Source organism: Molossus molossus, unplaced genomic scaffold (assembly GCF_014108415.1).
Source record: "Molossus molossus isolate mMolMol1 unplaced genomic scaffold, mMolMol1.p scaffold_m16_p_2, whole genome shotgun sequence".
Taxonomy (NCBI): Eukaryota; Metazoa; Chordata; class Mammalia; order Chiroptera; family Molossidae; genus Molossus; species Molossus molossus.
Genome location: NW_023425355.1, coordinates 117,089,134 through 117,109,372, shown reverse-complemented (window position 1 = coordinate 117,109,372; position 20,239 = coordinate 117,089,134). Strand labels below are relative to the sequence as shown.

At 37.2% G+C, this 20,239-nt stretch overlaps 1 protein-coding gene across 2 annotated transcripts in view; it reads left to right on the top strand.

Annotated features, from left to right (window-relative positions):
- The window catches only part of SYTL5 (synaptotagmin like 5), a 119,769-nt gene that overhangs the window by 62,647 nt on the left and 36,883 nt on the right, over positions 1-20,239 (top strand). For both annotated transcript variants that reach the window (XM_036271460.1, XM_036271458.1), the window contains exons 6-8: positions 7,085-7,226; positions 11,209-11,338; positions 13,267-13,373. In XM_036271460.1, coding sequence (XP_036127353.1) covers positions 7,085-7,226; positions 11,209-11,338; positions 13,267-13,373 — 379 coding nt within the window. The remainder of the gene's footprint in view (positions 1-7,084; positions 7,227-11,208; positions 11,339-13,266; positions 13,374-20,239) is intronic.

Sequence of the window (20,239 nt, the reverse complement as noted above, 5' to 3'; positions counted from 1 at the left end):
TTTTATTGTTCAAACTATTACAGATGTCTTCTTTTTTCCCCCATTGACCCCCTCTCCTTGCTACCACACCCCTCCTGCTTTCCCCAACCTAATGTCCTTGTCAATTGGTTGTGCATATGTGTATATAAGTTATTTGGTTTATCTTTTCCCACCCCTCGCACACCACATCCCTCTGAGGTTTGTCAGTCTGTTCCCTAATTCTATGTCTCTAGGTCTATTTTGTTCATCAGCTTATTTCGTTCATTATATTCTGCATATAAGTGAGATCATGTGTTACTTGTCTTTCTCTGACTGGCTTATTTCGCTCAGCATAGTACTCTCCAGGTCCCTCCATGTCCTCTCAAAGGGTAAGAGATTCTAATTTGCTGATCAGATCCTTGGCTTCCTCTAATCTGCTGGTTATTTATTCCCATGTGTTCTTTATTTCTGCTAGGCCATTCTTCATTTCCGCTTGGTTGTTTTTCATTTCCAGTTGATTTATTTTAATTGTTTCTATATCTTTACTCATGTTGTTGACCTTTCTCTCTCTCTCTCTCTCTCTCTCTCTCTCTCTCTCTCTCTCTCTCTCTCTCTCTTTTTCTTTCTTGGTACCTGCCCCTAGCAGGAACCAAACTGGGACTCTCTGGTCTGCAGTCCGACACTCCAACCGCTGAGCCAAACCGGCCAGGGCTGTTGACCTTTCTCATAATCATTACTCTGACCTCTACATCTGATAATTTGATAATTTCCATTGCATTTATTCCTTCCTCTGTAGAATTCTCTTGTTCTTTCATTTGGGATTTGTTTCTTTGTTTCACTATTTTGGCTGTCTCACGAGGGTTTGGAGCCTGCCAAAATTTCCCTGTATCAATGTTCTGCTGATTGTGGCTCTCTCTGCTGGATTTGTATGAGTATGGACGGGACCACGCTGAACACCATTGTCTAGTCTTACTTTTCTGGGTAGAGTCTCAGGCCAGGCAAAAATTTAATTATCCCCAAGCCTTTGCCTGCAGGCTATTAGTCTCAGTTACTTAATGAGCCTCAGGTTGTAGCCCTCAACTGAATAAAATTTGCCCCAATGAGCAGGGTAAGAGGATTTCCAGTGGGTAGAGCAATTGCTTTTCCCTGGGCTAAAGCTGCTTTGAGAAGAAAATGGTTTCTGCAGCATTGGTTAATGACTCAGCATTGGGGCCCAGGCAGCCACCTTCTCAGCTCTGACCCCAGAGCCTTGAAACCCAATGACCAATGACCACAAGCTGAGCCTAAAGGTCAGTGTACCCACTCATCTTTGCCTGCAGGCTGGCTGGTAGTCTCTGGCAGTTAATGAGCCTCAGGTTGTACTTCCCCTGGCAAGGTTGGGTTAATTTCCCAGGAGAGGATCAGTTGGCTCCCCCCTACCCTGGGCTATAGCTGCTTTGATGAGAGCACTCTGAGGAAAATGGTTCCTGCAGTGTGGGTTAATGGCTCATTGCAGTGAACCAGGCCTCAGTCTTCACAGCTCAGTCCCCAGAGCCACAAAACTCAACATCTGAGAGCTAGGTCCAAGGCTCAAAGCCTTCAGAGGCTCTTCTAAGCATAGTAGGTGGCAGGCAGTCTATGGCTGTTAATGAGCCTCAGGTTGCACTTCTCCTGGCTGGCAAGTATTAAATTCCCATGGGAGGGGCAGTTGCTTTCCCCCCAGACTAAAGTTGCTCTGGTGGGAATGGGTTTCCTGAGGGAGATAGCTACTGCCTTTGGGGGGAGTGACTCAGCATAGAGCTTCTGATGACCTACCTCCCAGCTTTCTCCCCAGTGCCACAAACCCCCAACTCTCTTCACACAGCTCCAGTCCGGTCCACCCTCCCTCTGCTGGAGCCCAATGTGAGTGGCTATAGCTGTAATTTAGTGCACTGGCCCTTCAGGAAGTGCCAGTGTTCCCTGTGCCCCTCCCTGCTGGACAAAACCTCTGCTCTGGTGATTTTTGTCAGCCCAGTGTTATGAGGGCACCTTTTCCAGTTCCACCACTCTGTGCTGGGGAGCTGGCTTGGGGATTTAACCCCCAAGTTCTCAGAGGGAACTTGCCCGTGAGCACCCAGCCAGCCCTCTTGCACCTCCACAGATCCTACCAATCTCAATCTGGGGTCCTCTTTATGTCCCTGGTTATTAGGGTTCTCTCCATCTGCTCTTCAGTTGGTTTTTCCCAATGACCTGTCTTTATTTATTTATTTATTTTTTTATCCTCACACGAGGACATTTTCCCATTTTTTTGTTCAGGTAGAGTGGGAGGGAGAGAGAGGAACAGAGAGAGAGAGAAACATCGATGTGAAAGGGACACATCGAATGGCTGCCACCCGCACGACCGACCAGGGCCGGGGACAAACTGCAACCGAGGTACGCGCCCTTAGCGGGAACCGAACCAGGGTCTCTCAGGACCACAGGTCGACGCTCTAACCACTGAGCCAAACTGGCCAGGGCTGACCTGTCTTTATTTTTAGTTGTAATTCCTGGAAGACGGTCTGTGTAGCTTCCATTCACTCCACCACCATTTTCCCTCTGTTATATCCCCTATTTTGGAGTCTTTTTAAGTAAACAGATCCTTTTAGGAAACCCTAAATATTTTGAAACCAAAGACACACACACACACACACACACACACACACACACACACACACACAACAAATCAGTCTTTGTTTTAGTAAATCAAATTGGAGAGGTGCTTTAGTCCTTTCTACAAAAGGGAAAAGGAAGGAAACATACATGTAATTAAGCCACAGAAATCCAGTGGCTTCAGAGGAAACTGTAGCTGGAGCTGCCAGATGAATTTCTGCTTCTTTCTCATTTCTCTACTTCCTTAATTCTGCATTCAAGAACTCCTATAATAGTTCACCTGTGCCTAAGTATATACATACATATATACATACACACACATATATTCTCATGTACCCAATACCTGAAAATGTTTTGGGATGTGTTGACCTTTCCAAAGAGTTTTTTTTTTATTTGTTTATTTATGTATTTATTTATTTATTCTTGTTAATCCTCACCTGACGACATTTTTCATTGGTTTTTAGATAGAGTGGAAGGGGGATATGGAGAGAGAGAGAAACATCAATTGGTTGTCTCCTGCATAACCCCCACCAGGGCCAGGGATCAAACCTGCAACTGAGGCACATGCCCTTGACCAGAAATCAAACCTATGACCATTCTCTCTGCAGGCTGACCCTTCTCTCTCTAACTGCTGAGCCTAACTGGCCAGGGCAAGAGTATGTTTCTTTTAAATTTAGAAACCCATACTTGTGTGATTAGTCTCAGATATAACATGAACATTTTTAAAATCTCTCCCTTTGTTTCTGATATGCAGCCAAGGGTGACAAAGACATAGCATTTTGGGATCACCAATGAGTGGAAGGTTGAGCTATGTTAAACTTTTTTTCCCCATTTCTTTATCATTTTTAACATCTTTTTCTCATTTTGTAGGCTTGCCTCACTTTCTAACTACAACCTCCATTGTTCATCTTTCTTACATATTCATTTCAGATCTGAAATAATTAAAGAAGTTAAGATAGCTCATAAACCACAGGAAGAATATCATGCAATCTCTGTTATGCTACACACTAGCCTCATTGTCCCAATGAGTATTAGTATCTCTCAGGTTAATGCTGCCTTTTTCTGATCTTTATTAGGGGAGCACCCATTAACTATTCAGGCACAGGTTCAACATTATTAGTCCATTCTGGGGAGGTTGGTTCCTGGAATGTTCTTTCTAGACTATAACTCCTGGGAAATATTTATGTAAACTATAAGGCAATTCATTAAATTATAGTCTCTGTCCCCTATCCTTGGATCCTTTTTCTAAAAATGGATATATTGAGGAAGCCATTATTGAGGTTTTAAACCAGCATGAAATTAGAGATAAAACTAAATTCTTTTGACGTATATTAAATATGTTAAATTAAATTAAATGAGACTTTTTAAGCTAAATTAAATGAGACTTTTTCCTACTCTCGGAAGTGTGTCTTTCAAATAACCCAGAATATCTAAGCTCCCAAGACAATGTCATATCCCCACAGTTTGGGCCCTATTAGAACAAAATAAATGCACCTTTCATGCTAGTTATTTCTTAAGCAAAATTTAACTTCAATTTTTGTTGGCACAAATTTCTAATATTTCTAATTTAAATATCAATAACATGATATCTGAATCACCAAAAGCTCATTGAACTGTAAACTTCTCTAATTTAGACTTGATGAAACTTTTACCCTTTTCCTATTTAAGTGGAGAAGAATTGCGTATTTTATGTAATATTTTACATAACATCCAAAAGAGTTGCCACCCAAATATTTATGATATTCTTTCCTAATACATAAAATATTTTTTAGTTTAATCAACTGAAACAGCCAACTCAGAGGAAAATAATTTTGAAGACCTCAGAGTAAATGTCAGGAGCAAATGTGAAAGTATATGTTATTTTTGAGATCATGCTTCTGGTAACAATAGTTTCCAGTAGCTGACTTAGCAATCACAAGATTTTTTTTTCCTTATTAGAGGATAGCCTTTTGAATGTCATTATCACAATTAATCAACTTCTTCCAGAGCTTCTACATAAGTAATCTTTTGATTCTAGTAAGGCTAATCTATAATGGGGACTTTTTCAAACCAGCTTGGATTAGGGAGAATATTCAGCACAGACAAAAGTGTAAATATCCACACACATCCCTTTGGATCATAACTTCTTGGCTCATTTCTGCAAGATCCACTCCTAGCCTTTTTTGTTTTTCCCAAGGGAGATTTTACCTAAAATAGTAGGCCGAGAGATTTTTTGAGGTAATATTGTTTTGAGAGTAGAGACCTATAGTCACAGCACAGCATTACTAGGTAGGTCTTTAAGTCCCTTCTAAATGGGACTTCTGAGATGAGCAGAATTAACTGAAATGGTACAAATATGGTTAACTGTTGTCAAATGCATAAACGTAGTACCTGTGATTGGAGGACTCAGGAAAATCACCAAGGAACTTAGAACTAATTTAATCTGTTTAATCATAAAATTTTATTTTCTTGTTGTCTGAATCAAAAGTCACAGTCTTCGACCCCTCCTGAGGAGAGTCCATAGTACTATAATTTATTCAGAGTGCCATCTCTAGAAAGACAAAGCCGAGACTGTTTTTATGTAATATCAAAGGAATTCCACCAGAGAATTTTCATAGTTCATTTAATCAAATTCCCAGCTCTCTGATTTTTTTATTATCTTCTTCTTGATAGCTTACTCTGTCAGTGTAGAGCCTAATTGCTTATAACAAGTTGATCTTGATGAAATGATGAGCAAACAGTATGAGAAAATTGAAGAACACAGGCTTTAGGTAGACAGAATATTCTGTTTTAATTCTGACTTTGTCATGTATTAACTGTTGGACAGTGTGGTGGTGGTGTGGTGTTTGTGTGTGTGTGTGTGTGTGTGTGTGTGTGCACATGTGTGTGTACACACATGGAATAATTGTTTAGTCTCTCTAAGACTTAGTTTCTTCATCTTTAAAAGAGGAACATTAACACCTTATTAAAACAGAGATGTTGGTGAATGGAAAGTATCTAACCTTAGAAAATACTTAGTAAATACAGCCACTATTTGCATAATTATCAAGGGTGGTGGTGGCTGGTAGTATTAGTCAGGACATATTTGATTTTGGTAGCTTCTCTGGTGCATAGCCTTGAAAAAATTTATGATCTGTGATTGACAGCTCTGATGGTTACTGCTGATTCTTTCTTCTGCCAGATTTATCTTCCAGTAATAACACATGAAGTCAGACATTTAAAAAAAAAAAAAACAGCTTTCCTTCATTTCTGTCTCTCTTCTGATTGGCTCAAATGTAAGCCCTAATCACTATCACTGCTGTGCTTTTACAATAAGATATTCATTATTATAGGTGCACTTATAAATTGTTAAAATAGTAACTGAAAGAGTGAAATACATAAGAGCTTATATTTTACCACAGCATATTTTGTACTCACTGACGGTAAAGAATAAAATAAGAACAAACACTCTCTTCAACTCTAATTTGTGAAAACTTATATTTACTTATGAATCTCTATTTAATGAGAAATTTTTTGATTGCCTTAAGGGCAGGAACTATTTTTTCATTTATTATTATTGCATGGAATTGCATCACTTTTAGCAAACATGAAAGTGAGTCAAGCCCATTTACCAAATGTCATTATTTCATACCACATTTATTAAATGTGCACCATGAGTCAGTCACTAAACACAGAAATAAAATATAATTTTCAATCTTTGATTAAATATGTACTAGGTGCCTCCTTTGCAACAAGGCACTATGAAGGTGCTGGAGATATTATGATAAATACATCATTAACTCTTTCCACAAGGAGTTCACAGTTGAAAGAGGCACCCAGGCCCACATATGTGGATCAATTAGGGGGCCATACTAGGCATTGTGTAGTCAAGTGCTACATAGTTCAGCAAAGACTGTAAGTCAATAGGAATTGAGTAGAGCAGAGGTTTACAAGGCCTGTGATTGACAGGAAAGGTCTGGTGAGGGAGGCTGGACTTCACATGAGCCTTGAAAGATTAGCAAGATTTGCCCTGGCCAGTTTGGCTCAATGGTTGGAGCATTGGCCTGAGGACCAGAGAGTCCTGGGTTCGGTTCCCGCTAAGGGCACATACAAAAAAAAAGAAAGAAAGAAAGAAAGAAAGAAAGATAGGCAAGATTTGTATGAACAGGGAGTGATAAATAGGGCATTTCAGGTGGGGAGAACATGAGCAAAAGCCGTAGAATTAGAAGCGTAACCATGAGCATAGTGAGTTGACAAGATAGTAAGGTACCTGGACTAGCTGAGAGAATGCTGGTGAATAGTGGGAAATATAGTTGGAATGGTAGGGTGGAGCCCAATGATAAAGACTCTAAAGTCAGACAAATAGGGTTGAACCTAAGTGAGCCCCTGAAGGTCTTTGAGGAAGGGGGTGCTATGATAGTTTATGACCAGTTCCAGTGTGGCTCTGGTGTATTTCATGTGGTTCACATGTCATCATTATTCTTTGGTAAGCTTTTAACTGATATTGTCTTTGATTGCTGCTCTGTTTCCATGTTAATTCAGAATATTCTTTCTCATTTAGAGGAAGCACTGGTTCATCAGATCTTAATGACCAGGAAGTTGGTCCTGGGACCCCGAAGAGCAGCCACAGCAGTGGTATGACCCCAGTCACTCAGAGGTCACCAGCCCCAAGCATACACAGCATGGCCTCAGTCAGCAGTAGAGTAAGTACACAACTATGAAGGGACATCAGGCTTCTGAGATTCGACTTCACCACCATGACTGAGTTTCAGCTCTCTATCTCAGTGTATGTTGTTTATAATGAATCTTCTTTATCAGGACTGAACCTCTTGCATCCTTAGCTCCCTGCAGGAGGCCTACAGCAAGAAGGAAAAGGAAGAAACAGATTCAAAGGTGGAATATATATGATGGAGTTTTAAATGGCTATATGGTTTAAACAAAATATAAATAAATTTTAGAAGTCTTTGATTTTGATCCTCCGTGCTACTTCTCAAGATGTTGACTGCACTAAAATTTTTCCAAACTGATTAAAATCAGGAAAAGTAGAATCTTGAAATACTTTTCTACCTTTATTTTCTATACATCTGTTAAAATAAGGGGTTAATGCATAATGAAGACTTAAATTGTATAATATATGTGTATATAATATATAATATACGATACATAATATATAATATATAATACAAAAGTTGTTCTTTTGAATGAATGAACATCTACCAGATTTTTTGATTAAGCAGGAAACCATATATATATACACAAACTATAGTTTTTTGAGTCAGCCAATGTTTAATGAGGGCCTGCTATATGTGAGTCCTGGTCACCAAAGGACTTGAAGAAAGTGAAGGAATTAACCATGCAGGAGTCTGAGGCAAATAATTCCTCCAGGCGGGAATACCACTGATATTCAGCAGGTACATTAACAAATGGCTATTCCAATTACTTATAGTCAGCCTCCTTGAAAAATCAGTGTCTTTGCTCAATCAGTATCTACAGTATTTTTTTAAATATTTTTTACTTTATTTTGATTTTACAGAAAGGGGGAAAGACAGAGAAACATTGATGAGAGAGAACATCAAATGGCCACCTCCTGCATGCCCCCTACTGGGGATTGGGCCCACAACCTAGGCATGTGCCCTGACCAGAAATTGAACTGGTGACCTCTTGATGCATGGGTCGACGCTCAACCACTGAACCACACCGGCTGGGCTATCTAAAGTATTTTTAATGCCGTTGGAAGAACAACCAGTGCAACGATTCTGGGGTGTGAGCATGCCTGGTATGTTCAAGGAAGAACAAGACAGGCTGTATGGCTATTGTTAATGAATAAAGAGAAGAGTACTAGGAAATGAGTTCAAAGTGGTAATAGGGCCATATGGGACCTTGTAGATCACAGTATGTACTTTGGCATTTACTCTGGGTAAGATGGGGGTAGTTGGAGGGTTTGAGTAGAGGAGTGACATGATCTGGTTTCTGTTTACACAGGATCTGGGAGCTGTATAGGGGAACAAGAGTATAAGCCAGGAGGCTATGGCAGAGACTGGGTTTCAGAACAGAAGATAGAAGTGGAGGTTGTGAGCAATCAAATTCTACAGATTTTTTTAAGGAAGAGCCAAAAGGCATTCAGACAAATTAAATAATAATTATAGATATATTTAAACATGTGTAGTCTAAATTGTACTTGCTAATAAGATAAAAAGCATATTTAATACTTCTTAAATATTTATATTAAGGTCAACAAGCAGTACTATTCAATAGCCAGAAAAATATATGGATAGTTGATAATTACACTCATTTCTTTCGCCACCTAACAAGGAATGATGCTCAAAATATTTAGCAACTGGTATGGCAGGGAAACTGAATAACCAGAGCAGACACTGGCACAAGTCTGGGGCAGTATCTTGGGGGCCCTTATACTCCATACATTACTTGGATTATGGGGAAAACTAAGGTTGTGGAGGAGAAGGAGCACAGAGGAGGGGGTAGACTGGGAGTAGTGCTGTTTACAACTGAGACAGAAGTCTTTTTAAACTTTTAACAGCTGGACAGCTGAATCAGTAGGCAGCAGGAGACTTTCAGTTCAATAACCAGTAAGTTAGTCATATTTGTTCTCAAAAAAGGATTATCTTCCTTTGTACCATTTTTGAGGGGGGAAAAGTCACCCTTGTCATGGGCTAATGCCCTCAAAACTAACAGCCTCTACATGAACACTTTTTTTTAAACAACATATAGATTTTCCCAATAGAAATTCCCTGGAACTGGATTGAATATATGTACATATATTTAGGCAGTTGCCTGTGTTGATCTAACTCTTGCATTCTAGCTGATCTAGCTAGTTTTTTTAATGTGAGGCAAAGAGAAATATTTTTTGTTAAATAAACATAAGACAGAACAGTACTTTAAGAAGTACATTTGCGCCCTGGCCAGTTTGGCTCAGCGGTTGGAGCATCAGCCTGCAGACCAGAGAGTCCTGGGTTTGGTTCCCGCTAGGGGCACGTACCAAAAAAAAAAAAAGAAGAAGTACATTTGCTCTTTCACAATGAAGGGATGAAGGGAAGCAGTATACAAAGTGAGATGACAATCAAGGTAACAACTTCTCAATTTGTCCCATTTCGCAGCATCTCTTTGTTTTAATGTTTTTGTTTTGTTTTTGTTTTTTTGCTTTAGCATGCAAGAAAAGTTTTTTAAATGGAGAACTCTTAGAATATCAAAGTCTCTACCTGTCCTCTGCTATAATGTAACTTGTTAATTTTAGGTTTCACATCCTGAATCTCCAGGGTATATATTGCATGTTAATGACTATATAATATTAATTGGCAAATTAGTGTTCATTAGTAATGATACTCTCAGAGTGCCAACTGGAATATTTCCTGTCAACATCATTGCCACTAAGGAAGTTGGTCTTGCTTCTTGGAGGACTGTATGTGTGAACAATGTTTTGAAGAGGTGTCGAAAACTAACCTAAACTAATTCATCTGTTTGACCTCTGACAGTCTTATGATAAACCTCAGTGGTCTATGACAATTAATTAGGAGCTATATTTTTCCTGCTACAGGGAGTAAGTATTAAAAAATGTTAAAGACCAAAAACAGTTTATATTGAAGGTGCACTGATTAGTAAGCTAAGCAAGTGAGAGCCACATCTCTGGAGTGAGTTCATCAAAGTTTCCTTCAGTGACTAAGGTATGGGCTAAATATAGGGCAACAAGAAGGGAATTCCTTCTTATAAGAGTTTTAAAAGCATTTTTGATTGTTTATGGAAAGAGTAATTAAATTTGTTCTTTAGATTTTATCATTATCACAGCATGGTATCATTTCCATGGACATTTAAACCAACCTAGTTTCTAAAAAGTTCAAAATTAGTTTCTCGATGCTTAAGCAAAGTTGGAGTGATACAATAGCCAAGCCCCGGAGGGCCCAAGAAAATTTGGGACAGAGTTTTCCTTTACTATATGTTACAATGAAAGCAACTCCTCAGACTGAATTCTGCCACATATACAAGCATTTATTAGTAAGTAGGCACCCAAAAATCACCTATTCCTATAAATTGGGAAGGCCCCCATTCTTTTATGAACTTTGATAAGTACCTTTTATGAAAGTTTCATTTCAATAACAATGTAACCAGCCATGTTCTGATCATCCAGCCTGCTAAATGAAAAAAGTGGCACTATCTTCTGTTAAATGCCTGTGGGGGAGGTAAGGGGTGGTTGAAGAGAGAGTGTTGAAAGAGGTACAAGCATAGGACCAGAGTTCTAAGCTTACTCTGAGGGTACTGCTCTGAGTGTATGAAGCTTGCCAGATTCTTATACGTAGTTCATGGAAGTTGGAGGTACCTGCATCATCTTTCTTGCTAACCATATAGTAGAATGCTCCCTAATTTTGTGAATGAAAAATGATTTCCAATGACTTTCATGCTAATTAACAAACCTCTTGGTATAGATTTTAGAGAGTAATTATTGATAGTAAGTTTTAGAGTTATATGGACTCTGATGAGGGTCCTCCAAATATCAACTCTCTCTTAAAGAATACACACTTAAATGTGGTTATACGGAAGTATATGTCTATGGAAAGATTTTAAAGTAAATTACTGTCAGTATAATGTAGGGATGTGTGTGTGTGTGTGTGTGTGTGTGTGTGTATATATATATATATATATATATATTTTTTTTTTTTTTTACTTTGTGAGAAGGAGCATGGTTTTGAAAATTCGATGGATTCGGCTGTCATTGAAGGCACCTCTGAGGACTTCACAAAGAATCATCGCAGAAACACTTCTGGTACACCTTCGATAGCAGTGTCCCAGGCCTCCCTCTCCTCAGGTGGGTATTTACAATATGACTACTTCGTTGAAAAAAAAAAACAAAAAACGACTAAATCAGGTGGAGCTGACTTTCTTGTATGGTATTAAGTGGATGTTGCATGCCTTAGAAAAAAATTGTCCATTCTGATTGACCCACGGTAGTAGGCCCACTCCATAAGAACTGCTTAAACGTTGTTCCAGGTGATGTCTTAAGCCTCTGACATTTATGCAAAATCAATTTCTTAAGTGTACATTTGCTAGGCATCACTGACAAGTTTCAGAGCTATACCAAATGTCAGTATAAAAGTGTAAGAAATATAATTGGCTCATTTGATATGAAAGACAAAGGACATTTGCCCAGAGTTCAAGGAAATAATCATTTTTAAAATTAATAGCTTTATTTAAATATAATTTATGTACCATAAACTTTATCTGAGTTTTATCAATTGTCATTTATGTTAATTGCCTATAGATTTGGATTTAATTCTACCACCTTACTTTATATCTTCCATTCACCTCATTTTTGTTCTAGGTTGTATTCGTTTTTTCTCTACTGCCTTCTAGATTGATGTCTTCCCACCCCATTCCATTTTTTTATTCTTCTAGTTTAGTATATACACTATTTCTACCTTTTAATGATTATCTTAGATATTTTAACATGCATGTTTAACTTAAATTTTAATTTCTAACAAATTGCAATGGTAATCCTTCTTGATTTGGTGGTCAGCAATGTTCAATATCTAGACAAATTAATTATTTCATTGTTTAAATAAAGAAGTATTTGAAAGCAGTATTAAAGTATTAATAATAACCCCTTTTGTTTGTGTGGCACATTCAAATATATAGTTTCACTTCATCATCACAATAATACTATGAAGCAGGCATTATGTTGAAATTTTATTACCTAAAAATAAGGAAACTCTTCAGATAAATTGGTATAATTCTGAAGTTTGTGTCCCATGTGTAGAATCATGACAAAATCCTCAACACGTAATTGTTGCTTGTTACCCAATGATGACATTTGCATAAAGCCTAAATCTGGATTCTATATGATGAATCAGGGAGTCTCTCCTAGTCAGGTAGCTCCCAAAGGGTTCTCTAAATGAGTGTGGTTATTGTTGTAGTTTGTTTAGGACTAGAAAATCAATTCATCTATTAAATGAAAACTTTTAAACTAGCCAAGAAGCCAACTTCTTAGGGTATATTTCTACTACTTATACTGACCACCTCCTGTTTATTGAGTACATACTCTGTGTCAGGCACTATGTGAAATACTTCTGTATTATATCATTTACCATTTCAAACTTATTTATACTTGATTGCTCTCTTAAATCTTCTCATCTATAAGCAACTATATCTATATCAGCAGGGCTTTGACAGAGAACTGTTCTGTGGAAATAAACTGTGTCTTGGTAAGCTGTCCACGACATTACTGACTAGTGTATTTTTTCTTTGACTTATATTTTCAAAAACAAGTCGTTCTTCTGATGAAAGAATGTTCTGGTGCCTAAAGAAATAGAACTTTCTCCCAATTTACCTATAGCCACTCCCTTTTCTGTGAATTCTCTAAATTTTAAAATCAAGAGTGGTTAATGTTTTGTTTTTCTAACCTTAAGGGTCCATTCTAAGAGAATTTTTCAAAATCTATGAGCAAAACCGAAAACTTAAACACCTTAAAATTAACATTTTATAATAGAGTATTTAGTCTCCTATAGTCAAATGAGAAATGAACATATCAGTGTTGGTAATTCAGCCCAAGGGAATTTAAAAATGCTATTAAAATGGAAATATGTTAGCATAAATAGCATAAAGTTACTGACTGTTGCATTTATAACACTATCTATGCCCCATGCATAGAAAGAATTGAAATAAAGATGAAAGATTTATAATTAAACCTTCTAAAAAATAAGCTGATTCATATTTTTCCTTTTCTCTTCCTTCCTCCAGATCGGAGTCAATCTGAGTTAGATTTGAGTGGGTCATTTGCAGAAGATTTAGAAGATACTGTAAATTTAAGGAGCAAGTCTGTCCCTGGGGCTTTAGACAAAGACTTGGTAAGTTGGATGCTGAAGAGAGTCTTAATGATCATGAAGAAAAGGCATGATCTTATTCCAAACCTGTCCACTTTTATGTGAAGATGAGTTGAGGGTAAAGTGAGGATGTATGATGATCTCTTCCTATTGGTCTTCACACTCAACATAGAAAAATAACTGAGGAATGATTTAGAAAAGGTACGAGGTAATCAGGTTAATCTGTAAAGATTATCCCTAAGAAACACCTGTTGGGGATTTCAATTCCTGTCTAAAAGCATGTTACTTAAACCTGGGAAATGGGAAATATCAACATTTCCTAAATGAAATATTACCTGATTTAATCTGACTATGTATTTTATATGAACATTTCTACATCTCAAGTTACCCTCAATAAACTACCTTCTTAATTGAGGCTAAATTATTGGAAAATTAATGTATAAGTGAACTCATTTATAAAATGAGAAGGATGAATTAGATTTTGGTAAGGTTCCTTCTATTTCTAATATTCTGATATTCTGTGGTCTATAATTGCTATAATGCAATTTGAGCTCCATGGAAGAAAGATATGATACAAATATTAAATGACATTAAGGTAGTTTTTCCAAAGCAAGCCAAGAAACGTAGAGTTCTAACAATCCAATGTTATTTACTATAGTATAAACAGGGGAAGTATTTTAAAATCGATCATCAAAAAAAGGGGGGATGGATGAGGAGATCAAATAGTTTCAAAGGTTACTTTTATTTGACCTTTGAAAAACAGCTATCTCCTATAGTATTAAATTGTTTTCTATCTTAAAAAATTCTGAAAATCTTCAAATTGATCATTTTAAACTATTATAAACTTCATACTCAAACTTGATTTTAAAAATAGTTAAAAAACTACAAGTTAAACTAATTTATGAATATACAAAACTTGAAATATAATGTTAAGTAAAATAGAGTGAATAAAAATATAGCAATAAGGGTAAGTTTTATACTAAGTATGAATGGAAACATTAATCTATACAAGAATACTACTACATAATTAATATTTCAAGATATTAAAAGAAAAATACAAAGCTATTTTACTAGCTACTAAAAACTATTGACAAAATTTTACAGTTATAACTAATAAAATACAAATATAAACAATTACAATTTGACTTTAGTCCTGGCTGGATGTCTCAGTTGATTGGAGCATCACCCCAAACACCCCAAGTTTACAGGTTTGATTTTTTATCAGGGCACATACAGGAGGTAATCAATTGATGGTTCTCTCTCACATCAATTTCTCTCTCTCTCTCTCTCTCTCTCTCTCTCTCTCTCTCTCAAATCAATAAACATATCCTCAGGTGAAAAATTTTAAAATATAATGGTGCAGCCACACTATGGCAAACAATATGGTGCTTCCTCAAAAAATTAAAAATGCAACTGCCATTTGACCCAGTGATCCCACTTCTAGGAATATACCCTAAGAAGCCTGAAACACCAATCAGAAAGAATATATGCACCCCTATGTTCATAGCAGCACTATTCACAATAGCTAAGATCTGCAAACAAAATAATATGCAGCTATAAGAAAGAAAGATCTCTTACCCTTTGAGATGACATGAAAGGACCTGGATAATATTGTACTGAGCAAAATAAGTCAGTCAGAGAAAGACAAGTACCACACAATCTCACTTATTTATGGAATATCATGAACAAAAATAAGCTGTTGACCAAAATAGATCCAGAGTCATAGAAGTAGGGAACAGACTGACAAACCTCAAAGGGATGGGTTTGGGGAGGAGGGAAGAAATAAACCAAATAACTTATATGCATATATGCATGACCAATGGACACAGACATTAGTTTGGGGAAAGCAGGAGGAGGGTGGAAGCTGGGAGGAGGGGGAGGATCAATGGGGGAAAAAAGGGAGAACATCTGTAGTACTTTCAACAATAAAAGTGTAAATAAAAAATACTACATGTCAAAAAACCCATAGTATATATAATTTTAAATGTTGAAATGATATTGCCATTTCCATTAAAATAAAGAACAAAACATATTCCCACTATTACATATTAATCAACATTGTTTTGAAGTTTCTGTTAATTGCAATCACAGAAGAAAATGAAGTGATCTTTATAAATAATAAATAAGATATGAAATTGTATATTTTTTTCTAACAATATACTTGAATACAAAAAAAAAAAAAAAATCCTATGTGATTTAGTAAGAAACGCTACTGGAATTAGTAGGATAATTAGAGAAGACCAACAACTCAGCAAATCCGAGTTTATGCTCCTGATTGGGACAATCAATAGGTCCACAAATCACCCAGAAAGGATTTAACAGGAAATACAATCAATGAGACAGCCAAACACAGCCTTGACAAGGTCCTCAAGTTGAATCATGCCTGGCTGACCATGATCCCGAGCATGTGCACAAATAAGACATGAGAAAACTCACTGGGAAGTAAGACCTGGAGGAGACTTGAAAACTGCTTCTCTAGAAAAAATACAGAGATTTCACAATTGAAAGAGGGTTGGGGACTCACTGGTTTGAGGTGTTTGAGCACAACCTCTAAAGAATTATTGACCGATCACTAAACTATGCACATATGGGGGTGATCTATAGAAAGTTGGGCTAAAATACAAACAAGAATTTTAAAAACTGAAGAGAGATTGGCATCTACACACAGAGCAAGAAACGGATTCCATAGATTGGTCCATCCAGGTTACTAAGCAAAAAAGCAAACAATGTGAGGCACATAATAGCAACCCTCAGTGCTAAAAGTAATCAGAATCCAGAATTGCTACAATATATGAAGGAAAATGTTGGATCTTTGAGATCCACAAAATTGAAAAACATTTAGCCATGGTTTCTCAACCTCAGCAATATTGACATTTTTTAAAAAATCCTCACCCAATGACCCCTTAGAGAGAGGAAAGGGGGGAGAGAGAGAGAGAGAGAGAGAGAGAGAGAGAGAGAGAGAGATTGCTGTGAGAGAGAAACATCAATGGGTTGCCTTCGCATGTGCCCTTATTGGGAACCGAACTCTCAACCCAGGTATTTGCCCTGACAGGGAATCGAACAGACAACCTCTCGGTACACAGGACAGTGCTCAAATAACTGAGGCACTCTGTCCAGGCAGTACTTACATTTTTGGCTGCATAATTCTTTGTTGGGGGGACTGTTCTGTGCATTGTAGGATGTTTGGAAAGATCCCTGTTTTTTTACCACTAGATGCCAGCTAGCACTCTCTGAGTGTGACAACCAAAAATATCTCTGGATATCACCAAATATCCCATCAAGGACAAAAATTACCCCCAGATGCAAACCACTAAGCTAAACTAGCTAAGAAAAAAAGTGGGAGGACACACATTACCAAAATCAAGAATAAAAGAGGAGATGAACATCAATACCAACATAACAGAAATTTAAATTATTATAAGGTAATACTATGAACAACTGTACACCAACAGGATTGGCAACTTATATGAAATGGACAAATTTCTAGGAAGACACAAATTATTAAAATTAATTTTTTAAAAAACAGAAATTCTGGATAGATCTAAAATAAGTAAAGGTATTAAATCTCCTCCCCCTCTACAAAAAGCCCAGGTATCCATCAAATATTTGAAGAAGAAATAATATCAATCCTTCACAAACTTTTTCCAGAAAATTGAGGCCAGTATTATACTAATACCAAAGCTCGACAAAGACACTACAAGAGACTAATCCCCATCATGAATATAGATGGAAAAATTCTTAATAAAATATTAGAAAACCAAATTTGGTAACAAAAACTGATCGCATACCATAACCAAGTGGAGTTTGTCCTATGGATGCAAGGTTTCTGTAGCCTTCAAAAATAATGTAATATATCATATCAGTAGAATAAAAGGCAATCACTGCATCATCACAGTAGATGCAGAAAAAAGTTTTTGATAAATCGAATATCCTTTCATAGGAAAACTCTCAACAAACTAGAAATAGAGGGAACTCCCTCAGGCAAATAAAGGGCATCTACAAAATTCCTACAACTAATACCATACTTAAAGGCAAAAAGGACCAAATACTTTCATCCTAAGTGCAGGAGCAAGGCAAGGATTTCCACTTTCACGACTTCTAGTAAACATTATATAGAAGATTCTAGCCAATGGAGTAGGAAGGTAGGGGAATAAAAAGGAAAAGAAGAAAGATAAAAGGAAAAGAATTTATCTCATTAGAAAGAAATAAGTAATATCTTCTTTATTTGCAGATGATATGAATGTAGAAAATCCTAAAGAATCTACAGAAAAATTACTAGAACTAATAAACAAATTCAGCAAGGTTTTGGAATCTAAGATTAAAAATTAACTATATTTCTACATACTAACAATGAACAATCTGAAAATGAAATGAAGGATGTAATTCCATTAACAATAACATGAATAAGAATAAAATACTCAGGAATATGTTTATCAAAAAGGTATAAGACAGTCATGTGTATTGAAATTTAGAAAAATATTGCTGAACTACATTAAAGCATATATAAATATATGGTAAAACATTCTATGTTAATTGATTATAAAATTCAAAAATTTTATTTATTTTTAATTACAGTTTACATTCAATATTATTCTGCATTAGATTCAGATGTATAGCATAGTGGTTAGAAAATCAAAATCACACACTCTACAGAGTGGTCCCCTGATCTTTCATAGTTATAATAATATCGTTGACTATATTCCCCATGCTGTAATTTACATCTCTGTTACAATTCTGTAGCTACCAATTTGTACTTCTTAATCTCCCCACCCTTTTCACGCTGTCCCCCAACACCCTTCCTTCTGATAACACAGTCTGTTCTCTGTATCTATGAGTCTGTTTCTATTTACTTTTTCTTTAGACATATAAGTGAAATCATATGGTATTTTTAAGACAGGAATTGTCTATAAATTAATCTAAAAGTAAACATAAATCCTATTAAAATCTAAGCAGGCTATTTTGTTAGAAATGGACATGTTGATTCTAAAGTTTGTATGGAAATGAAAAGAATTCGCCATCATAAAGTTAGTTTTGAAGAGCAAAGTTGAAAGATTTACTCTACTAGATTTTGCAGCTCACTATACAGCTATAATATTTACAGTATTGTATTGTCATAAACATAAGCAATCAAATGAATATAATAGAGTCCAGTAACAACCCTTACATTTATGTTTTATTGATTTGGGGCAATTCAATGGGGAACGGATATCTTTTCAACAGATTGTGCTAGGACAATCGGATAACCATATGCGAAAAAAAATGCAAAGAATTTTGATTCTTACAATATACCATGCAGAAAAACTAATCCAAAATAGATTATATGCCTAGATGTAAAAACTATAAAATTTCTAAGAGAAAAACCTAGGAAAAAATCTTTATGACTTTGAGTTAGGCACAAAGGTCTTAAATATGACATCAAATGCATGATGTATAATACACTCAAGAATAACTGATCAATTGAATTTCATCAAAGTTAATATTTTACATTTTAAAAGACATCATTACAAAAATGTAAAGACAAGCCACAGACTGGAATAAAATATTTTTAAGTCATATATTTGATAAAAGACTTGAAATTAGACTATATAAAGCAATCTTACACTCAATATTAGAAAGACAAATAATTATATTTAAAAATAAGTAAGAGGATTTGTAAATGTTCAATAACCACATGAAAAGATGCATCCTGACTTTCGGTCAAGATGGCGGCGAAGGCGGTATCGCGTCCTCCCACAACCACATCAAAGTTACAACTAAACTACCTAACAACCATCATTCAATACCGCCTGAAATCAAGCTGAATGGAAGTTGTACAACTACGGAATTAATAAAAAAAAGCAGCTACATCCAGACCGGTAGGACGGGCGGCGGCGCAAGGGGTGGAGGCCGCGCAGCCGCAGCGAGACAGGCTGGTCCCACACCCAAGCGTGGTGGATAAAAATCAGGAGGCTCCGGCGGCTGGGAAGGTCCTTCCTGAGGACTGAGGGGTCCCCGTCCCACACCAGGTGCCCTGTTCAGGGTTCCAGTGCCAGGAAGAGAATCCCCATCACTTCTGGCTGGAAAAACCAGCGGGAACTGAGGCTCAGGGAGGCTGACGCGGCTGGAGCCCCAGGCAGCTCCTTAAAGGGCCCGCACACGGACTCATCGGACTCTCTCCCTCTGAGCTCGGAGGGGAGGCAGCTCGAGGGCCGCCAGAGACATACAGGGAAGAACTGAGCTGTTTGGCACTGGAGCGAGGGCTGGGGGGGGGGGATTCCTCAGGGACAAACGTGCTGTAAGAGGCCTTTGTTCCTTTGGTGAGCCCTTCCCCGGGGGCGGCAGACAGTCGCCATATCTGGGACTCCAGCAACCTGGCTCACACTGGTAGCCCCACCCTGCTGACTCCCTGAGGCCCCTCCGTGCCCCACACAACTTTCAAGCCCACCCAAGCTGTTGCCACTTGCTTAACCATAGGATTGGCCTGTCTTGGATCCTGCTTCAGGTTTTTCCTAAATTCTTTCAAAGGAGCAGCATCGGGTCTCAACGAGCCCCATACCTCTCATTAAGTAATACACAGAAACAAACACAGGGAGGCAGCCAAAATGAGGAGACAAAGAAACAGGTCCCAAATGAAAGAACAGAACAAAACCCCAAAAAAGAACTAAGCGAAAGGGAGATAAGCAACCTAACAGATACTGAGTTCAAAATACTGCTTATAAGGATGCTCAATGAACTTAGTGAGAACCTCAGTGAACTTAGGGAGGGCCTCAAGAGCATAAAAAAGGACCAGTTAGAAATCATGGATACACAGTTAGAATTAAAGGAGGCATTAACTGAAATAAAGAATAATTTACACAGCTTCGATAATAGAGTATGTAAATCCAAGGAGCAAACCATTGATTTGGAATATA